The 22,688-nt window shown below is 46.9% G+C and overlaps 1 protein-coding gene across 5 annotated transcripts in view; it reads left to right on the top strand.

The window, feature by feature from the left end:
• The first annotated feature begins 14,351 nt into the window (after positions 1–14,351).
• The window catches only part of ACP6 (acid phosphatase 6, lysophosphatidic), a 36,929-nt gene continuing 28,592 nt past the window's right edge, over positions 14,352–22,688 (top strand). For 3 of the 5 annotated variants that reach the window (XM_074349333.1, XM_074349330.1, XM_074349332.1), the window contains exons 1-2: positions 14,352–15,005; positions 22,509–22,640. In XM_074349333.1, the coding sequence (XP_074205434.1) occupies positions 14,787–15,005; positions 22,509–22,640 (351 nt within the window). In that variant the 5' untranslated portion in view covers positions 14,352–14,786. The remainder of the gene's footprint in view (positions 15,006–22,508; positions 22,641–22,688) is intronic. The other 2 variants (XM_074349329.1, XM_074349328.1) reach the window with 2 other exon arrangements.

Here is a 22,688-nt window from a genome sequence, read left to right as displayed (position 1 = left end):
TGTGAACACACTAGAATTCACTGAATTGTATACTTTAAAAGGATGAATTTCATCGTATGTAAATTATAGCTCAGTTTTTTAAAAAGTCAAGTAGTTCCAACTTCCCTGAGCCTCCCAGTTAGAGTTAACCAGCCCCTGCTACGCACACCCTTCAGCTCCACCTTTATTGTGGACTTAGGTAGCTTTTTGTAATATACCAGTCCCCTCTGATGGTCTTGAGTACCTCTAGACAGGACTGTCTTGCCTGTGCCTCTATCCTCAGCTGGGCACGGTGCTTGAAACCCAGCACAGCAGACAGAGGGTGAATTGAAGAGACTATTTCCCAAGACTTTACAATATACAGAAATACTGAGCATTTTTTTGGATGTAATAAATGTTATGTATATACTGTGTGCAAGATTTTGGTGATATAAAACCAAAGATTCATGGTCTCTACCTTTGAGGAACTTACAAATTTGGGGTGAAAATGAGTACACTTACTTAAATAACTACAAGGTAGAAAGCAAGCACCGTGCGAACGGCGTCATGACCCACACCTCACAGTTCAGCGGGACTACCATGGGGCTGATGGAAGATTCTATGAAGGCAGAGGCATGGCAGTGAGGGATGTAACAAGATGTTAATATAGAAGTCTCAGCTGAGGCACATTCCAGAGCTCCCTGTTGGACCAAAATGCAAACACTTTGAAAGTAGGTGGTCAAAAAAGGGGAGGGGGAAGAGGCAGGTAGCTCTTGAACTGTCACCCACATTGATGGCACAAAGGGACGTTGAATTGGAGAGAGGAAGCTTTTTTGAAAAGGATTTCTTTGGAGATAACTACGGATGCGGGTGCATGCGAAGAATTCTACCCTCCTCACGATGTGGGAAGGGGGAGGAGGCGGGGCAGCTGCTCCTTACTTCAGACCAAAGGACAGGACTTTGAGGGAACCGTCTGCAGAGCTTACTGTGTGTCTCCTACCATTTGAGGGTCACAGGGCTGCTGCTGGGCTCCCGCCTGAGAAACCTAAACCTGGACGACTGAGGTGTGGGGAAGAGCTGCCCTCGCAGAGTCTGCTGGGAGGATGGTGTCTCCTGTGGGCCAGACGAGGCCCATGAGGGAGAGAGATGGTGTGGTTATGCTTAGCCCCCTGGGCAAAATGACCTCCTGCAGGGGTGACGGCTGGGAGGAACTGCTGCTGGGTACCTAGATGCTGCAGAAGCAGAGAAGGGGCAGGTCTCTGGGGGACCCGTGAAAGTCCCTCAAGAGAGCAGTTAGCTTCAAACACCTGCAAGGGCCAGAGGGCACCACCTCGAGCACTTCACAGCGCCGGTCAACTCAGAATTTTGTGAATCTGCTAATTCCCCTCCCCGAGCTCCAGACCCTGAAATGGTCAGAAACAGGTCTGTAAGGTGGGAGAAGAGAAGGAGCATGAGAGGAGCAAAGAGAGAAGCAGCCAGGAACCCCCTCTCCCTGACCTTCAAACTTCAGACTTCCAGCCCAGGGCCAGTCCCGGCTGGAAGAGGAGAAGCTCCAGCTCCAAGGTGAACTTACACTAATGCTTCCCTGAGACGGCCATCTTAATTCCTGATGGCCACTCCATGCTGTGCCTTTAAAAGTGACTGGGTAGTTTCATCACCTCTGAGGGACAGCGTTTGCCTTTTCTAAGGCTAAGGGAGAAAGAGCCTCTTGGTACAGGTTTTAAAAGATAGTGGGAGACAAAAATGAATTTGCTTTAAATTGCTCTACCAGGTGCGCTTGTTCAATGTAAACTTTACAGGCAGAGACAGGAGAAGGGAACTCAAACAAAAGCACAGAGGGAGCCAGATCCAAGCTCTACCTGGAAAAGGAAACACGGATAAACCTATCTGCCCTGGGATGGGGCTGGCGGGAGGGAGGCTGCAACTGCAGACAGAGGGCTGACGGGAAGGGCCTCCAGCGCCAAGCTAAAGAGTCACTTAGACAGTGGATAAAATTCCAGGATATTTTGGTGTTTATCTCACACAATACATATTAAATACTTGAGATCAGTAAAACTAAGTATTTAATACATTTCAAATATAAAAATTCATAAGCATAAATGTAAATATACTGAAATATTAAACATATCATTTTAATATAAAAATAAAATACTTCTTAAACACTACATAAAGTTTAATTGGGGTTTGAAATGAAGTAAAATTATGACTGTTTAAAGTGATATGGGTCTATCGATGATGTCATCACTGAGCTGTGGAAACTTCTGAATCTACGCCATTAAGGGAATGATAAGGAGATGTTATAAGGCGCTCTTAAATATTTTTTCTCTAGTCCGTTATCTTCACACAATCCTATCATCGCTTGGTTAATAACTTCGAGGAGAGTTTGGGATGGGGGAACATTTTCTTTGTGTGCAGGGGTATCTCTTAATTATAACAAGCCTTTTTTACTTCAAATAAAGTGTTTCCCCTTGTCTTCACCTTCCTGTCCCATCTCACATAGACAGATTTTAATGCTGAGATCATGCTGACATTAATAGTGTTCTGTTCATATTCCATTTGCTGGAAATCTTTGTAATAGGTAAGAATTATTCTTGCATTAGAAGCTGTGCTTTGGTGGTAATTACCTTCTTTTGCTCAAGGATTATGGAAGTACAGACGATGGCTTTCTAAACAAGCTCACTTTTATTTGACTCAAAATGTTAACGAGGCACGTCTCTGGTGTGTCTCAAGACATAAATGATTTAGGTTTTTTAAACTCCAGAGCTTCGTATCACACCACCAGAAGGGCCAGGATTCCAGGACCTGACGACAGCGTGGACTCCCAGAGCAGTGGACCACCGAGCACTGATACGTAAGTCATTCTTCCACGGGCAATGTGGAGCCAACAGAGTTGTCTAAACAAGGAAATGACAAAGATGGATAGATGCAGACATCGATGTACCCTGTTGGAGCTGTAAGGGTTGCAGAGAGTTTAAGCCCACTTCCCTGTGCCAAAAGTTCAGCGACTTCGGCGTGAGTCCCTGACAAGCACACAGGAAGTGGATCAATGAGGGAAGGGAAGGCGGGAGAAAGGCATGGAAGACACCTGCGGTCTCCTCATCATCATTCACCCCTTTTTAGTAAAAACAGTTCTGAGTCTCCTTTGAGGAACTGCCCACACCATCTGGCTCACGTAATGGGTCTGACTTCCCCCTCAACTCCAGAGATGGTCGGAAATGACTTGCCAGGAATTAACCATGTGTCCCAAATCTCACAGGTGATTCTGAGCCTCAGGACTTCTGTTTATATGGGGGGAGATCTTTGCTTCCAGAGTGTACTGAGGGGTAAGAGAGTGGAACTGCCATAGCCCTTGTGTGACCCTGGGGAGAACCAGGAGTCACCCGATAGAGTTTCAGGGAAAATGCAAGAGAGTGCGAAGTGGAGCTGGAGGCTGCAGAAGGAACCAGAAACCATTCCTGTCTGAGCTTCTACCTAGCGAAGCCTTCTGAAATTTTCAATTATGTGGGGTTAATTAATTCCTTTTTTTCCCCTTTTTTTGGTATTAAGCCAGCTTGAGTCAAGTTTTCTGTGATTTGAAACAGAAAGTTCTAAATGATATTCAAGGAAAAAAACAGAAAGCCATCAGTCAGGACTGAGGCAGTGGTAGGGAGGAGACTTACTGGTGAGAGATCACGGAGGAAAAACGGCCTCGATCTCCCTCATGAGAGGAGTATAATCAGGGTACAACATCACACAAATTACTGCTCCCCCCCCCCCCCGCCGCCCCACGATGAGTCTAACAGGATATATCTGTGGCCCACAGTGCAGGCTCAGACGTCAGACAGACAAGGGTTCAAATTCAGACCTAGACTCAGCTGCTGTGCATCCTTGGATAAGTTACATATCTTCTGTTCTCTAACCTCAGTTTCTTCTCCCATGAAATGGTGATGGGACCTTCCATTTTAGTGACCATGAGGACTAAGTGACACATCATTGCATGTAAAAAATTTAGACTTAGGTATAATATTATTGATAGTTTCGCTTTCCCAAGTTTGTTGGAGAGATCACTGGGGAGAATTTTTGTTGGGAGGGGGAACTCCCAGTGTTAGCTGCCTCCGTGTTTATCTTTACCTCTTTTCTCTTCTTTTTTTTTTTTTAATTAGAATATGGTCGATTTACAGCATTGTGTTAATTTCTGGTGTACAGCATAGCAATTCAGTTGTTCATATATATATATATATATATATATATATATATATATATATATTCCTTTTCATGATAGGCCATTACAAGGTACTGAATCTAGTTCCCTGTGCTGTGCAGTAGGACCTTGTTTATCCACTTTATATATAGTAGTTAGTATCTGCAAACCCTGAACTCCCAATCTGTCCTTCTCCACCCTCATTCCCCCAGTACCATTAGTTTGTTTTTCTACGTCTGTGAGTCTTTTTGTTTTATAAATTCATTTGCGTCGTTTTTTAGATGCCACAAGTGATACCATGTGGTATTTTTTTTTCTCTTTCTGACTTACTTCATTTAGTATGGTAATCTCTAGGTCCATCCATGTTGCTGCAAATGGCATTACTTTTTTTTTTTTAAGGCTGAGTAACACACACACCCCCCCCACACACACACACCACACCACAGCTTCTTTATCCAGTCCTGCTGATGGACAGTTAGGTTGCTTCCATGGCTTAGCTATTGTAAATAGTGCTGCTTCTATGAACATTGGGGTGCATGTATCTTCTTGACTTAGAGTTCCCTCTGGATACATGCCCAGGAGTGGGATTGCTGGATCATACGGCAAGTCTACTTTTAGTTTTTTAAGGCCTCCTTTCCCATTTTAGGATGACCCTTAATGAAGGAAGATCGAAGGCTCTTTCTGTCTAGGGCTGAGCTTAGTTGGAGAGGCGACATCTCCTGTCCAGGACTGACCCTTCTTCCTTTCTTTATCACAATTTCTCCCATTTCCTTAGGAATTTTGCCCTATCAGTTATTCCTTTTGGCCTTGTTTCCTCCCCATTGACAATATTCTCACATTTTTTGAAAAATTCTCCGAGACTAAAATAGAGCCCCCCCACCCCCACCCCCGCCTTGACTTTCTATCAGTAGATCTCAGAGTGCGATGTGAGGAGCTCCTGTTTCAGAATCACCTGGGGTGCTCGCTCCAAATGCAGTCCTGGACTCCCCCCAGTGCTGGGAGGACACATTGTTGCAAACACCCTAGGTGACTCTCATGCACCATAAAGCTGGAGAAAAGCTGCTCTTTATTGGGCCCTTAATGGTACCCAGCAAGCCTCTGGTTACCTTGTCATCCCCTCTCCCCCGTGTATGCTCTGGATATTTCGCTTTCCCAAGTTCCTTAAATCTCCAAAGGTACTAAACTTTATTCCTCCACCCCCACCCCAAACACAGATTTTTTTCAGAAGAAAAGAAACCTCCGCCCCCAAATCCTCTAAATCCCACGCTAGAAATGTAGCTCCACCGAGGCCTGCTCTTTCCTTCCCACCTGTCAACACGGACAACATGTATCTTCTTCTGGGGCTAATTATGACACTTAAGTTTTTCTTCTCATCTTTTCTTACCCTCCCTAAGCATGTCACTCTATCTGTTATCCTGTCTCTTATATTTTCAGCTTCTCCCCAAGTATAGCCTTTCTATCAACGTTTAAATGTACAAACTTCTATCTTCAAAAGACAGTTTGCCCTTCACTTCCTGAATCAGTCACCTCTCGCTGCTGGATTGTCCACCTTCTCTTCTTGGCTAAGCTTCTTGAAGATGTCGTCACTGAATTCCCACTCACTATCCTACTTCTGTGTAACCTCCACCCCACTATTTCACTGAAATTGCTCGCACTAAAGTGACCGAAGAATACTCTGTCAAACCCAGGAGACGCTCGGTCTGTTCATAAGTTGAACCTCTCTACTTCCGATTGACACTATTGTCCGTTCCCTTCTTCTTAAAACCTTTCTTCCCTTGGCTTCCTTAGTGCCTAAGCCTTTTCCCTCTCTGTCCCTCCTTCTCACTCTCACTCCCAGGCTTTTCTGCCTGAGCCCTAGACAGAGGTGTTCCTCACACTACTAAGCAAGGGCTCACTGCCTGATGTGCGTAAAAGCCAACACCATGGCACTGGTTTTTGGGAAGAGTTTTATCATGAGATCGACTGACTAAGAGACAGGAGGCAAAGCTCTCAGATCTTTCTGCCCGGCCCAGGGCCCAGGGTGAAATTTATAGAGGTATGGGGAATTTCAAACTTGGAAGCTGATTGGCTAGTCTTCAATTAGTCCATAAGAGCTACTCATGCTGCTGGAAGCCAGATTTTCCTTATTGAAGGAATTCTCACTTCATAAAGGGCCTGGTGGCAACATTTCTATTCTTTGAGTTCCATAGACTGGAGATTCTTGGTTCCAGGTCATCCTGGACCCATGGGTTCCCATCTTGCCCATGCACAGTGCTGTCTCTATAAAATAACTCCAGCTTTGACTAATCAACAGCCTATTTAAGGAGGCAAAGCCAGTTGAAGCCAGTCAAAGCCAGTCAGTGTTTTCTGTGCTGTGTCCACGCCCCCCTTTTCCTTTGTACATTTCTCAGTCTTGAGGGAAACAGGTCAACGACCAATCCAGCCACTTCCTGCTCATTGGGGGTATGAATTTTTATAAGAGGAATGAAATGGTTTTGCACTTAATTATAAATATTCGTGAGTCCCTCCTTGAACTCTTAAGTCTTGAGCAATCATCACACCAGTAGGGGAAGTCTTTTTAAATATACACGATAGACAATAAGCACAAAATCTGATGACTGAAAGGATTAACTCTAAGGTACACAGAACTGTGACTCTTAACACTCCTTCAGAAACAGATCTTCTTCCTTTAGGAACCCATGAAAACATGTTATAGTACCTAATTATTTTGCAACATGATTGTTTTCAAGCCTGTGCTAACACGAAGCCTCGGGGAACGATCTCCCACGTAACGTTTCCTAAGGGCTCGACTGGAGCTTGCTGACGGGGCCACTCTTACCCTAAGCAGGGCAACTGGGAAGACCTTATCCCAAGCTTGGTTGGTTTCTTGACATATTTTGGTGATTGTCTTTTTTAAGGTAAGATTCATCTTTTCAGTCTTTCCCATAGACTAAGGTCTCCATTAGCCATGTAACTTCCACTGTATTCCTAGGGTCTGAGACAACCCTTGAGTTACCTTGGCTATGAAAGTTCTTCCACTGTCACTGTGAATTGAAAGAGGCAGTCCAAAAGGAGGGATAATTTCTTTTAGTAAGGCCTTTGTTACTTCAGAAGCTTTCTCTGTTCAGCATCAACCTATCCTGTGAAGCTCTGACCCATCCTCTGAAGGTGTCCACAAATACGAGCAAATATCTACAATTCCCCGTCGCTCTTGGCATAACAGTTAAGTCTATTTACCAATCATCTCCTGGTTTTGTCCCTTGGGTTCGCACCCTTTTCATTATCAGGCATGGCCCAGCTTTAGGATTGTTTCTAGTGCAGATCAGGCAATTTTGCATTACCTTTTGGATCGTTCTTTGCATTTCTGGAACAATAAAAAGCTTTTGTAGCCAACGATAGGTTCACCCCTCCCACAATGGGCTCCTTGATGTAGACGAGTAATCATTCTTTCCACTAAATGCTCAGATATAAGCACTAGTCCCTCTGCATTATAAACCCAGCCTTCCTTGGTTGTTTGGTATCCATCACCATCTGAGTCTCGGGAGTCAGCATGAAATCCCCATTTGTCTGCTCTCTCTAGATCCATTTATGAATACTGAGGTTTAAACAGGGATAGGTCCACACTGGGAAAGAGTGCTCGGGCCTTAGGACCTGGGTTTTTGGTTCTGACCACCTGTTTTGCAGCCTGATTAACCAAATTATTTTCTTTAGCCATACAACTATGTCCAGTGGTGGCCTGGGCAATGTACCCCGGCTACTTCTTTCAGCATTATAATAGAGTCTAGTAAGACCAGTATCTCCTCTCCATGTTTAATTTCTTTCCTTCCTGATATTAGTAGACCTCTCTCAGCTGTGAGTCCAAAGTTAGGAATCCAAACAGGACCAAACCCAGCCATTCCTAAGAATCCTTACAATTGCCTTCTGGTGGTGGGTACAAACCACTCAAGTCAATGCGTCCCTTCCATCCAGCAATACGTTTCTTTGTCCTTTCGGTAACTCAAATCCTAGATGTTGTACAGTTGGTTGAGAAATTTGCACTTTTCCCTTGGAGACTTTATATCCCTGGTCTGCCAAAAAGTTTAAAGTTAGGACTGTATTTCGGTCTGAAGCTTCCCTTGTTTTAATACCAATTAGTTCATCATCCACATATTGGAATAAGATTCCTTCATTTAAGTGGAGATCCCTTAAGTCCTTGGCTAAGGCTTCCCTGAAGATGGTGGGAGCATTCTTAAATCCTTGTGGGAGTACCATCCAACAATATTGTTGTTTTATATTAGCCTTTGGATCATCCCATTCAAAGGCACACGGATCCTGGGACTCAGGACTTAGGAATATGCAGTAAAAGGCATCATAAACCAACAAAAGTCTCCAGATAAAGTTGTATGAGGATTTGGCACTACTCAATGTATATCCTCTCCAATTGGGTTAATGGCTCTCAAATCCTGTGCAAAATGATAATCTCCAGTCCTGGGTTTTGTGCCGGCAGGATTGGAGTGTTACATGGGGACTGACAAGGTCAGATTAATTGGGATTTAAGACAGGTGGTTATCAGAGGCTTTATACCTTCCTTCGCCCGCCTCTTCAAAGGGTATCGCTCTACACCTGGAGCACAGTCCCTGGAGGGAGTTCTGCTACTCCGAGATGGGCCGTCGTGGCTCTTCCTGGCCTCCCATCAGCCTGAGCACCTGCTCCTGTAGAATTTCTCCAGGGCCTTCTGGCTGAGGCTCATCTCCCATTTGTCATAGGGCAGCCTGGAGGGTGCAGGCTTGCTTTTCCTGGTGAGAAAGTCATTCAGTTTTGTTAGTAGGTCTCACCCCAGCGAGGGAGCAGGGCGTTCAGGCATATACAGAAAGCCGTGCTTTAAATATGCTTTTTTTCCAATTACACAGGTCAGAGGTAGAAAAGGGGGAGGACACATACACAGCTGCCCTGGGTTGACCTTGGTCATCTAGACCTGTGGGAACTAGTCTCAATGGATGCGGCCCTGCCTGAGGTGGAGGACCCCCTGGGCAGCAGTGAGTACCCTCTGGGGATGGAGAAGAGAGACCTGTCCCTCTGGACTCTGGGGAGGAAGGGTACGGGGCTGGGGCTGGACCGGGGGCTCTGGGAGGGCTGGTTTGGAAGCCTCAGCACCCCCCGCAGGGATGCCCCCATCGCAAGTGGGGGAACGGCAGGGCCGCGGGAGGGGAAGCCGATCCGCGTTAGGCTCCGGCTCAGGGAAGACAGGCTTTTCCCGAGGGTCTTCTTTCGAACCATAATTTTACACATCTTCTGCACATTCTTACTCTGATATGAAGGCTCAGTTTGGTTTTGCTGCTGAAAAGTGTACAAAATAAGTCAGAAAACCCAGTCGCGGTCAGAGGTCGCGAGCCCGCCCACCGAGCCGGCTCCGAGCGGAGGACCGCCGGCAGCCGCAGCGCAAGGCAGAGCTGATGGCAGGGCGGCCGCGACTCCTCCGGAGCCCACCCTCCACGACTCCTCCGGAGCCCACCCTCCACGAAAAGCAAGCCTCCAGCCAAGTCCGAGCCTTGAGGCTGGCTGAGGGACGTCCTTCATCACAGTGCGCAGGACAGCATGTACTGTACGAACAGCATACGTACAGGTGCACCCGCACATTTGAAAGCAGCTAATGCTAACTCCCTGTGAGCTTGGCTCATACAGAAGAGGGTTAAAACTCAGTCAGGAAGACCAAAAGGTATCCAGCTGTCTAAAGGCTCCTCCCTTGCACAAAAACAGGGATAAAGCTGATTTCGTCCCATTTCTCCTCTCTTTCGCAAAACCAGTCCAATTGTCAAATAGTCTTATAATTCAAAGACCCACTCTCGGGCCACTTTCCCCCTGACTCCAGTGATATTGGGGCCAGGCAGTGGGACAGAAGAAAATCATTTTCTTTACAACTCGAGTACAGCGGGTACAATAGGAAGTCAGCTAGAACACCAAGAACATAGTATGTTAGTAATTACAGAATGAAAACACACAGCTAGAAGACCCATCTAGTTATCCAAGAGGACAGACACAGGCAGAACGGGTGCAAAGCACAGACTTGCTGCTCGAGTTCTGTGTCTGGATAGTCTTAGACATTATCTGCATTAGAAGCATTATCTCCATCTTCAAAATACTTAAACTTTCTCAGGCCATTCTCTAGATGTATTTAACGTTTAATAGTTATTTTCCACAATCCCAGTAAAATTTTTCTGATCAAGTTTTGTTTGTGTTTTGGAAGGTTTTTTTGCTTTATTTTACAAGGCCAAGTCTGACTACTATATTTCTTACTTAAACTGCAAGTAATTATATAAAATCCCTGTTTGTCCTGTTACTACCTTAACAATCCCAACCTTCCAGAAATATCTATTTGCTGAGTAACAGTGCCCCACCTGTTCCGCTTCTCCTTAATCTCTGCCTTTCGTTATATCACTCTAAAGACCCAAAGCTGTGCTTTTTAATCCATGCTGACCTCCCATTTGGAAATAAATATTTCTCCTAGCTCCCATTTCCCCAATTTTACTCTTTATATTTCCTATTTATTCTTTACTGTGCTTACTCTATTTCTGAGACTGACTAATATGATCACGTTTTTCTTCATTTCTTCCCCCTTTCCTGTTAAATTAGCATGTGTGCGGTTGCCAGTCCCCATTTTGGAAGGGTTTTTTCCTCAGGATGACCAGAGCAAAATGATAGGAAGCAGATTCAACAAAGTTCTGCTGTGGTCATCCAATACTTAACCCCATCAGCCAATTCTTAGCAAACAAAATTATCACAGACAAACATAGATAAGCAAAGAAATCCAAAGACTCGGACTCTAACCCAGGGTCTGGGACTCAGTGAATGCGACCTTTTAGATGGTCTCCCTTAGGGTGAGATTCTAACCCACAAACTTGACTTGCCCCCAGAAATGTAGCTTACAGAGACCTTTGCAAAGTAAGAAGTCCTTTAACAAGAAAAATCTGGCTTCCAGCAGCACAAGTAGCTCATATGGGCTAATTCAAGACTAGCCAGTCAGAGTCCAAGTCCGAAATGCCCCGAACCCCTTCAATTTCTCCCTGGATGTTAGATGGAAGAGACATGTTTGAGAACCTCGCCTCCTGTGTCCTTGTCAGTCGACCTCAAGATAAAGCTTTCTTTTCTCAAAAACCAGTTTTATAGCATTGGCTTCTACGTGCACCATGCAGTGAGCCCTTGCTCAGTAACACTCAGAGTCCTGTCCTGGCCCTGTTTTTCTCTTTCCACTCTACTCACTCACCCTAGGAATCTTATCCACTCCTATTATTTCACTTAATAACTAGTAACAGAGGAGTCCCACCTATATATTCTTAGTCCCCATTTATCCTGAGTTCCAGATCCATGTAATCAACAGTCTAGAGGGCATTTCTCCTTAAATGCCTCACAGGTAACCTCCGAATGTACATATTCAAAATTAACTTGCTAATTTCTGTTCAACCTCCATCCAGGTAAAAGGTATCCTCTTGCAAGTTGCCCAATGCAGGAACTCAGAAGTCATCCTTGACACCTTCCTCCCGTTCACTCCCCACTGTTAACTCTACCTCCTAAAGGTTTCACGCCTGGAAGCCTGCCACAGCCTCCTAACTGACCTTTCCTCTAGTTCTGCTCCCTTCCAATCCAGGCTGATACCCGGGAGGAAAAGATTCCAGTTATACCAGCCGGTCGGTTCTAAATATTTGCTGTAGTTGAGTTTAAAATTAGGCTGCAAGCCCCCAGTCAGCCAAGGCAAAAATGAAGGAAAAGTAATCTTCATACATCTTAATGTTTGTTCTAATGCTAACACTGCTCTAAAACAAATTTCTCAAGATGAGATTTACATAGGGAGCAGTAAGTCAAGTAGTGGGCAATGTCCTCAACAGCATTCCTAGGATATATCCTACAATTCCATTCAGCAAATATTTACAGAGTACTTATGAGCCAGGCACCCTGCTCACTCCTGGAGATAAAGCAACGAATGCTGTTGCTTCTTATCTAATCTCATAATTCAAACCGAGTTGTATGATACTAAAGCAGCCGTACCAGGGCAGCTTGGTGGGAGCAGGGCTTATTTCCCAGCCACCCCTGCCGGATGGTCACAGTAACAGTTGTTCAGTTCCCCCACTGCCTGTGGCACCCGCCCCCCTCAGCCCCTACCACTCTGGGGCCATCCCCAGAGCATGATTTCAGGATTTCTAGCCTTTCTTTTAAACTGCAGTTTACTAACACCACCAGCACCACTATACACCACACACCAAATATTTATAAGATTCCCCAAGGGTTGTCTCACATGTGCTGACAAACACAGCTTTCAACCACCGCGTGGAATCTGTCACTTTCCAACCTCACCTGCTCTGGCTTCTGGCAGAGATCTGTTGCTAAGACATCCCCAGCACTGCTCCCCACCTCAACCACACCTGCACCCTGGCAGGGCCAGTTCACACAGGCCAAAGGTGCTGCTCACGATGCCTGGCAAGTCTGTGCTAAGGCTGCCAGGGTACAGGGTGTGGACTAGGATGGCCTGTCCATTACACAGAAGGTAATGGCACCCAGATGCCAGCATTACATTGTCTTAAGCTGCTCAGATGAGCTAGCACTCCCAGGCTGGTGGAGCTGCTCAAATACCAGGGCCCTTCTGCACTAAAGATATACCATATTTTCACTCAATTGCTGAGACCAGCTTTCCCTACTGAGGTTACATTTCATTACACAGGTTCTGAAACAGTGTTGTCTGGTACCAATACCTTACTTAGGCTAGAAAAACAGCTTTCAGTTTTTAATAATATCAGGACACACAATAAGACTCTGAGAAGTGAGTCCATGGGCTAGGTCAGGGGGAAAACTAAGACAATGTGCGGCGATCCAAAATGACCCTTCCCCAACAGTAGGGCATTCAGAACTTTCTAGGTTGGTGAACAAGTTGAAGCTCAAGTCAAGAGCCATACTCTGTAAGGATGTTGCCTTCACATTCTGGTCCAGTTTGACTCAAGGACAGAATCAGGAATGATGAAAGAACTGGTTGGGTGTTGTTTAAAAAAAAAAAAAAAAACACACACACACACACACAGGCCCCAAATGGCGTCACTTGTGCTAAAGCCCGTAATACCAAACCTAGATTGAGTATGGAGGTTTAGTACCTAGATCTAATTGCAATTTCAACCTCTCCCTGAAATGTAATGTTAATGGACTAGTCTGGAATTTCCTGGTTAAGCACCAGTAAGGTAATCTGTCACGAGGTCCCTCTCCATCATCTTACTCCCACCCCAAGAGCCGAAGAGGGGTCCCTTCCACTCTCCCACCCAAGTCCTGGCCTAAACACAACACTGTCTTTTATTAGTATCTTCTTGTTCCCACCTTCTGTCTATTAAAAATCTTCCATTTTGTAGAACCCCCTCCCAACACCCTTCTAGCTGCTATAAGAGATGCTGTCCAATTCATAAATAGTTGGGTAAAGCCAATTAGATCTTCAAATTTACTCAACTGAATTGTTTTTTCAACATCAATATATTTAGACTCTCCTCACAAATGTCTCTCCTCTCAACTTTACCTTTGCCTTGTGATGGACCCAGATGGTTTGATTGGACTCTGTTGCTGGAACACAGGCTTGGGGTAGCTGTATATTCCTGAAAAACCAGACCAGCAGGTGGTTAAGGTTGGCTAAGGTGCTTAGTCACTGGGACACCCACAGGCAAGGCAGGGGCTTTTCCACAAGAAATTCAGAAAGTAAGTAAATACATTGACGAGTTTAAAGTTCTATACGTTTGCAAAGTTTTAAGCCTCTTTAAACACAGAAGGGGGACAATAAATGAAGATTAAGTATAAAACACCCAGTGTCGCCCTTCGCAAATAGTAATCCTTCAAAAAGTAGGTGTCTCGCCTCTTAACTCAGAGCTTCAGAATCCCAGCCTCCAGAACCTCAGGGAAGTCTTCTACTCTCCGCAGACAAAAATAAGTCCACTCCACTACCCGATTCTACCCATCTTCCCCTTTCCTGCCCTATCAGCCCAGCAAACTGTGGGATTCACTCCCACACACTAGCCATCCAGTCTCGGAAACTTTGAACCCGCCAGCCCGGGCCCGTTGCCGAGGGCGGGGAAATACCTCTCAGGGAGGGCCCGGTGGCGCGCAGCCTTGTGGGACTTGTAGTTCTCACAACTCAGAGCCCTCGGACAGGCGTCACCGCGGGACTCGCTTTCCCGTGCTCCTCTGCGCGGGACCACTAGGGGCAGGTCTCGGGGTGAGTGAGAAAGTGGGTGGGAGCTTGCTCGCAGAAAAGTGGAGTCCAGAGATCTGTGTTAGTGGAGTCATTGCTGCCGAGGAACTCAGGGCTGGTTACCGTCCCTTCAGGAGTGCTGGAGACCAAACTTGGAATACAAGTTGAAGGTTCCCTAGGGGGCGAAAGCTAAGGAGCAGAGCCCTCCCCGGCCCAGTCTACGGCAGGAGCGCCAGCCCCGACCCGGCTTAAAACTCCTGGGGAGTCTTCGCTGTTCCCACCTCCGCTTCTTCTCCCTCCCGCTCCCGCTCGGGGTCCCCGCCAGGGCTGGGAGTCGCAGCGGCCGCGGCCCGGGGGGCTGAATGTGCGCGCCCGCCGCTTCCCGGAAACTTAGGGGCGGCCGCTGAGCCCCATCGCCGCGGAGGACTCGCGCTCGCTTTCTGCGCCCTCTCCCCGGAGGGCCGCGGCGGGGCTTCCACTATGATCCCCGGCGTCTTCAGGGTGCGCGTGTGGGCCCCCGTGGGCGTCCTGACCTCGCTGGCCTACTGCCTCCACCAGCGGCGGGTGGCCCTGGCCGAGCCGCGGGGGTCGGACGACCGGAGTCCCGTGGACCCAAGCCTGCTGGAGTTGAAGATGGTGCAGGTCGTGTTTCGACACGGGGCGCGGAGCCCTCTCAAGCCGCTCCCGCAGGAGGAGCAGGTGAGAGCTCGGCCGGGGCTGGCGGGGCGAGGACCCTGTGGCCAACCTGTGGCGGGCCAGCCGCCTCGTCCCGAACACACACCTTTGGAATTTTGCTCCCAGGGAGCGGGGTTCGGGCTGGGTCCAGAAGAAGGGAAAACTGTCCCCCCCCCCCGCCCCCCCTCCACCCCCCTCCACCCGGCTCTTGAGCAAAGGTGCCGGCCTGGCACTCCCGCCGCCCCCCAGCCCCTTCGGAGCCGCCCTCCGAGCGTAGGGCAGCCCCGGCACTTCCCAGTGACATCCCGATGGCTGTGCTGCGGCACAGCTAGTAGTAGTAGTGTGCTGCTTGCGGTGCGAGTAAATCGCCTAGGGAGCTTCCTAAAATGCAGATTCTGGTTCAGCAGGCGTGGGGCAGGGCCTGCGATTCTGCGTTTCTATTATTTGTGTGAACTTGAGCACAAGGGTGGAGTGCATTTCTGCGTGACCTTTTTGAAGGTTGTCAAAGGGTTGCAGGGACCTTTGTGACAGGAACCACCCTAATTAGGATCACAGAGATTAATACTTTGGGGAACAGGGTTTACTGCAGCTTTCTCCCAGGGTTTGCTGGAGACCATCTGCGATTCCTTGAAGGTTTTTTGGTAACAAGCGCTGTACCTTGGGGCTCTCCTTTCTTATTTTGGACTTCTGACCCTGTTGTGGAAGGGATTTGAGGTAGGAAAAAAAAATTTTTTTTAATTGATTAGTCTTGTGGCTTGGTCTTAAAGTCTAATCTGGTTTTGGTCAGGATAATGATGACTAAAGCACAATTAGTTTATTAAGTGATTACCCTTTCTGGATTTGATTCTTGGCGAGAGCCAGTGAAGATCTCTGGCCTCTCATAGCAGGCAGGCCTCTGATTAAAGACCGTCTTCCTAGTGAAGATAAACAGGCAACCTGAAATCCCAGGCCTCCAGGTGTCAACCTTACCTGCGAGGTGCTTTTGCATTTTTGCTCCTCCAGGTTGATGTTGGAGCAGTTTCAACAAAATGTCTAAACCTGTTTTTAGGCACGTTCGTGCTGGTAGTTGCTTTTACGAAAACCTCAGGGTTGTGTCCTCGCATAGTACGATTAAAACCCTAGTTGTTAAAGCTGGTCACACATGAAATTAAACCTCTAAAGCACTTTCCCACATAAATAAATACATTTTGGCAGGCACTTAATTCTATTTTCAGGTTTCTAGGTAGCCTTTCTATATGGCTGTACCACATTCTCCCTGATACCTGAACTTTTCCTTCCTTCCCTCCTTCCTTCCTTCCTCCTTCTCTCCCCTTCCCTTCTTTGATCCTTTTTCAGTCCCTTACTTTGCCCTTTATTTCTCATTTTTTCCCTCTCTCTTTTTTTTAATTGAAGTACAGTCAGTGACAATGTGTCAGTTTCTGGTGTGCAGCACAATGTCCCACTTGCTTTGCCCTTTTATATTAGGTCACTAAATTTCCCTTATGGTTTTGTACATAGCCCATCTCTTGTGTACTCCCCTTTCTTTTCCATTTATTCTTAGTACAGATAAGCTGTATGAAAAATAAGATACAACAATCGAAGACAAAGTTATCAGTAGTAGCAGAGAATCAAGGTCCGAATGTCTGGGCCTGGACCTCCTATAGACATTGTATGTACTCACTGAAGGACCTGGGAAAAGATTTAGTTTCTTTTGCAGCTTTCTCCTGAGCCAGTGGGTGTGTGATGGATATCCTCTGCCTTTATGTTGGAAGGGGCAGTTGGAGCTCAGGTAGAGTGCCAGCTTCACTCATCTTCTGTCTTGGTACACAGAATATAGAGTATCTGAGTCCTTGGGCTCATTTTGCAATTAGGTAAGGCACATTACCCCCCTCGTCTGCTCACATTCTCCAGCCTTTAGGCAGATGCATTAAGCGTCTTTGGTTATTGCATACAAATTTTTGTGCAGAAAAGCCAAGGGTAGAACCAGCTCTTGTTCAGCTTGGGCCACGAGTGAGCGCCCTGGCCTCCTGTGACTTGTTTCTGAATATTCTCTCTCAGGTTTTTAAATTTTTTTCCCCAAGCTCCAGTTTGATAGAAGCTATGATTGGGATTTTCCAGTCTTCCTCGTTCTGCTGTTATTATAGGCAGAAAGGACTACAGGGCAACAATCCTAAAACTAAAACTGCTTTGGGTAGCTGTTTCCAGACGTCTGGCTGGTTTATGGATATGTGACAAGTCACTCTATTTAGTTATCTCACAAATCCTCAGAGAGTATCATTGTTTAAAACTAGATGGTTTACTGAGTTTTCTTATGGCTTGATTGGCAGTTGAATTAACCTGTCCTCCTAAAAGTATTGTATCTTTGCTCTGGAAATAAAACCCTGGATCTTGATTGGCTATTTTTTTTCTGATCATTAGATTAGCTCCAAGTACACTTGCAAAAGATGCATTTGGTCCTGCTTTCGGATTTCTCTCCGCTTCTCTCTAGACAATGACAAGATGCCCCAGACCCAGGCAGATTCCTCAGTTTTTATAAAGTCAAGTCCAACCCATCCCAGCTCCACTGTTCATTGAGACATTTGGGTCCATCTTTGTTTGATAGTGTAGATGAGCCGGGAAGGACCATGTCAGTCTCACGGTTGATTAACACTTGTCCAAAGGGCGGCTAAGAGAAGTGCTTGTCAGGAAGCTTTACCAGAAGGATGTGCCAGTCAGTCCCTTCATTCCTGTGGTGCTTCTCAGCCTTGCTGGGACATTGGACTCTACCGGGGAGCTTTAAAAAATACTGATGCCTGGTCTCTCTCCCAGAGCTTCTGACTTAATTGGCCCAGAGCATCCAGACATGGTAAAAAGCTTCTCATGGTGAAGCTTTAGAATGATCTGGACTGGACAGCATTGAAAGCGCCGAGGCCGCACCCGCAGGAGACCTGGATGTGATTAGCCCTGGAAGGGGCTCAGCCATGGGTGACTTTAAATAGTTTCCCAGTGATACTGGGGTGCAGTGTGCAGGGTTTCAGACCATTAGTTTATTCTAAAATCCACACCTGGCAGTTTCTGTTTACTTTTATGTGGATTTTTTCCTTTTACCTGGAATGTAGCGTATCGATCCCAGTACAGTATTATCTTCACGGGAATGTGCGTTGGTGAGATGCTGTCATTCTGTGTTGAGGAAACTGAGAAACAATCCCGCAGAACTCACTGCTGTGACTACTAAAAAGATGCTCCTTGTGTTACTCCATCCTTTTTAGGAGGACCCTTGGGAGGAATTTGTCTGTTAGCGTGAGAAATGGTGTGCTTCTCCTGAACAGTTGGCTTGCTTTTATCTTTAAGCTTGTCTAGCTGATCAAATTTCTCCTTGTACATAAAAGCCGGGAAGCTCAGTGCTGAATCTTCTGGTCCACCTACAATAAGGATATGGATCTCTGTACTAGGAGTTTGGGGGACACTTTATTACTGTACCTCCCTTTTTTTTTTTTTTGTCCCTGTGCTCATTTGCTTTTGTCTTTCTTGCCTACGTTGAGTTGGTTATCTTACTATGTTTTAGGTGTTGCTGTCATCTACTTTAAGTTCTTGAAAATGGAGTATGAATAAATGAGTAATATTATAAAGTTAGTCTTGGTCACTAACTCCAAAGCTGAAGAGCAGAAACAAGAACTAGTGTGTGTGGTGGACACCACGTATGGAACTGATGTATCGTCCATTCTTGGAAATCTGAGAACGGGTTCTCTAGACTTGACGTGACCTGACCTCAGGAGACATCTCCCAGGAGACACCGAAGGCCCTCTGTTGGTGAAGGTGCCTCACGGGAGGAGACTTAGTGCAGCTGAGCAGGCCCCGTGGATCTGGTGTCAGGGCCTGCGCTTAGACACTGGGCTGACAGGGATAGCTAACTCATTCTCAGCTGTATATGAATTTATAATGTGATGAAGGAGAGAGAGAAAATGGATTCCAATGACGAGAATATGCTGGGAGTGCTGGGAACTCAAAGGAAGTGTCTCAAACTTAAAATGTACAAAACTGGATTCATTTTGTCAACTGTTCCTCTGTCTTGGCCTTAGTTTTAGTCAACAAGCAACTCCATAACCCTTGTCACCTTAGACACGCAGACCCCAAAATCAAAGTAATTGTTTTCTTGATTCTTCCTTGTTTACCTGTCAACACAGCCTCCAAAAAAAGCTTTTATCTACTCACTTGCCATGTTTGACCCAAATGTCTTGACTCCACCCCTTCTGTCCCTGCTGCCTTAGCTGAGGCTGGGCTCTCATCCACTGTTACCAACATCTCGTCATTGGCCTCTCTGCCTCTAGTCCTTCCGCTCCCACTGCGATCTGCACTGCTGGCTTCCCGACTACTCTGTGGCGCTGAGGGCTAGAGGGATGCTGAGTGGCTGGGGCTCTGGGTGCCCACTCCTGCTTCAACTAGAGAAGCTCCAGTTTTGCCTTGAAATAGACGAATCTAACTTTACTTGGTAATTGCTAATTAAAAAGTTTGAAAACCATTCCCAGGTTGAGGCAAACCAAACCGCTTCTTTCCTGTGGACATTTTCCACCCTTGCTGCTTTGCCCCAACTCCCTGCCTGTTCTCGGAATTCTGAACGCCGCCCTCTCATTACTTGCCTCTTACTCTCACGCCCAAGTCTCTGCTTGTCTAAACCCTATTCAGTTCAAATGCCGTTATCCCCATGAAACTCCCCCTGAATCCTCAGCAGAAGAGGTCTGTCTTGCCCCTGAACGCCTGTGGCCTTCCTCTGGTTCCCTGGAGCACGTAGGGTCTGTCTTAGTACTGCTCTCGTTTACATTCTCAGTGTTCCCGGTAGATGTAGCCGGTGTCCAGGTTCTTGTCCCGTCCCAGAAAGATTTCAGAGACAACACGTGGAGGTTAAGAAAGTAAAGTGGGGATTTATTAAGGGATGGATAGTACACTCTCAGGGGGAGAGCGGGCAGGCTCAGGTGAGTGGCTGCCCTGAGCTTTTTGGGGTAAGTTGGTTACACAGAGTGTAAAAATGAAGGGACGGAATATTCATTGGGGAGGGAAGGGTTTTGGGCCGTATTCCCTGATTTTCATTCCAACTCCATCTTCCTGAAGGGAGGAGGGACTTTTGTCCTTACTTAGTCTGGATCGGTGTGTCATGGTGTTGGAGCATGATGGATACTTCTGGGTGCCCACTCCGTACGGCTAGTTTTTTTGAAATGAAGGCATAATGAGCAAAAGGTTACATTCAGACACTGGAGATTCCTGCCTTTTCCCACCTTTCTTTGTCGGCCTCCAGGCCACTTGTCACCCCACAATGTGTGGCTGCTTATCACCCAGAGGGTGGCTGGCTTTTCCTTCTCTGCCCAGGGACCCCTGTTGCTCACGCAGTGTATGGTGTCCTGTGTTTGGCTGTTTGGCCTGTGCCCCTCCTGTTTGCCCAATTCCTGCCATTTGGCCTTGTCCCCCTTGCTCTGCCTGCTCTAACAATAGCTTGCTGTCTCTACTAACCTGAAAATCCAGAAAAGGCAATATCATGTTATCTCAATCTTGCTATCTTCCACAGAACCTAGCAGATTGCTAGAGCTATTAATTGTGCCTACTGTGTGCCAGGCCCTTTGCTGGACCTCCAAAAACGCAGAGGTCGATGGATGACGTAGTCTCTGTTCTCAGGAAGCTGAGTCTACTGAGCGGGGCAGACCCGTAAAGGAGCTCCTCCGATACAGTTTGGTAAAGGCCACCCAAGTGAGCCACTGCGGCTGCTGTGAGAGCACCATAGCCACAGCTGCTGGGAACGTGAGCTGTTTTGTGGAAGGAACAGACATCTTTCCAGATGAAAGGGAAAAGAAAATTCCAGGTAGAGGAAACATGAGGTGGAAAGGCCAGGAGGTGTGAGGATGGTGCCACAGGAAACAAAGTTGTGTGGCCAGAGGGGAAGTGTGTCTGGCAGGGAAGACGACGTGGTGAAGGGAGCGAGGCCGGTGCCATCACGCAGCTGTGAGCCCTTGAATGGTTTCAGGCAGGGAAGTTAGAGGATTAGAACTTGGAGAGAAAGAGCAGCGATTAAGATTCTAGGAAGAAGGTCTCTGCTCTCAACACCCAGTCTCCTGACCCTAGCTGCTGCAGCACCAGTGGGGGCAGAGGCTCAGGTGTTGGAGACTGGGTGCAGGTAAGCCGAGACAATGCCTTCTGGAAGAAGGTAGGGCTCCCTCTGTGTGAAGAGAACCAGAGACCCCGGCAGCGCTCTCCTGGGATGTTTCTGGGAGGGGCCAAGATAAATATAGTGGTCTGTGACAGAGCAGGTTTTCAAATGTTAGTTTTAAAACGAGATGAAGTAGTGGGACATTGAATTAAATATTGTCCTTTTGGTTGTAAATGCTGCCGAAATTCAGATAAGAAGACAGCCCATGAAAGCCGGAGTAGTCACTGATGGGGAGGTAAGACTTGAACTGTCACTGAACCTTGGAGAGAAGTTGGATGGGCAGATAGAGGCAGGCGTCCCCTCAAGAAAGGGAAGCAAGCTGAAAGAAGATGCAGAGGAAGCCAGTGAGCATGGTCTGGTCTGGGGAGGGAAGGAGAGCATCGCGGGAGGACAGCTGAGGACAGAGGCTGGGCCACGCATGGTGCAGAAGTCCTGGAAGGCAGATGTTTATCTCTTGAAACATTAGAAATGATCTGTTGATGTGATGAGAGTGGCTGTGCAAGATTAATCAGTGGTTCTGTATAGATGGACTGGGGGGGTTGGAGGGGAAGGAGTCTGTCACAGGCTTTTCCCAGAAGCGATGAGGCTTTACGTTCTGACGGTAAGCTAAAAGGACTGGGGGGGGGGGTCATTTTTTTCTAGCCAGTGATCCAGAGGGTTTGGTGAGGGGATGTGGAGCAGTGGGGAGCGTCAGAGGCTTGGGTTTTGGGGACCAGGAGAATTGGCATAGCATTGGGAGAGGCATCATCAGATGGGAGGAGGGGCCGGCTTATGGGATTAGGAGAAAAGATTCTGTCTTTCAAATTGAAATCATCACACCTGACTCAGTGAGTGTAAGAATCTTATGGGCAGTTGGCACTGTGAGACCTATGGCTATTTGTTACATTTTGAAAACCGTCGCGGTACAGCGGGGACAGGAGTCAGATTGCAAGGAAGGAAGGAAGATTTACCTTCTTAGAGGGCAGCTGCTTGTTTGAGAAACTGGATGAAACAAGGGGGAACACATAGTAGTTCCAAGGGCATTAAGTAGAGTCCTTAAGGGGGATCCTAAACCCTGCATGTTGACTCCTGAAAAAGTCTTACAAGTATATGGTCACGGTTGTGCTATGTTATATTCATTCATTTATTCATGCATTTGTTGATTCATTCATTCACCAAATGTTGGGCTGAGGACCCTTGGAATAATAAGTCATGGTCCTTTCTTCCCTTAATTAGAGCTGGAGTTAGTTTCTTTCCCTTCTTCCCGTAGGAAGGTTGCTGGTCTAGTGGTGTCGGCGTGATTCTAGCTACGTGCTGCTGGCTGTTAATGCTCTACGTTTCAAGAATCCTTTTTAAACAATGTATTGTTTTTTGTTTTTCTGTCTTTTGCGGCCACACAGGTAGAGTGGAAGCCCCAGCTATTAGAAGTCCCACCCCAAACTCAGTTTGATTACACAGTCACCAATCTAGCTGGTGGCCTGAAACCGCATTCTCCTTTCGACGCCCAGTACCGAGAGACCACGCTGAAGGTGAGCGCGCCGCGGCGGGCGGAGCTGTGCGGTTCCCGGGCTGAGCCT

This window comes from Camelus bactrianus, chromosome 21 (assembly GCF_048773025.1).
Source record: "Camelus bactrianus isolate YW-2024 breed Bactrian camel chromosome 21, ASM4877302v1, whole genome shotgun sequence".
NCBI classification, from domain to species: Eukaryota; Metazoa; Chordata; class Mammalia; order Artiodactyla; family Camelidae; genus Camelus; species Camelus bactrianus.
Note: the sequence above shows the minus strand (reverse complement) of the source record. Positions and strands in the feature narration are given on the sequence as shown.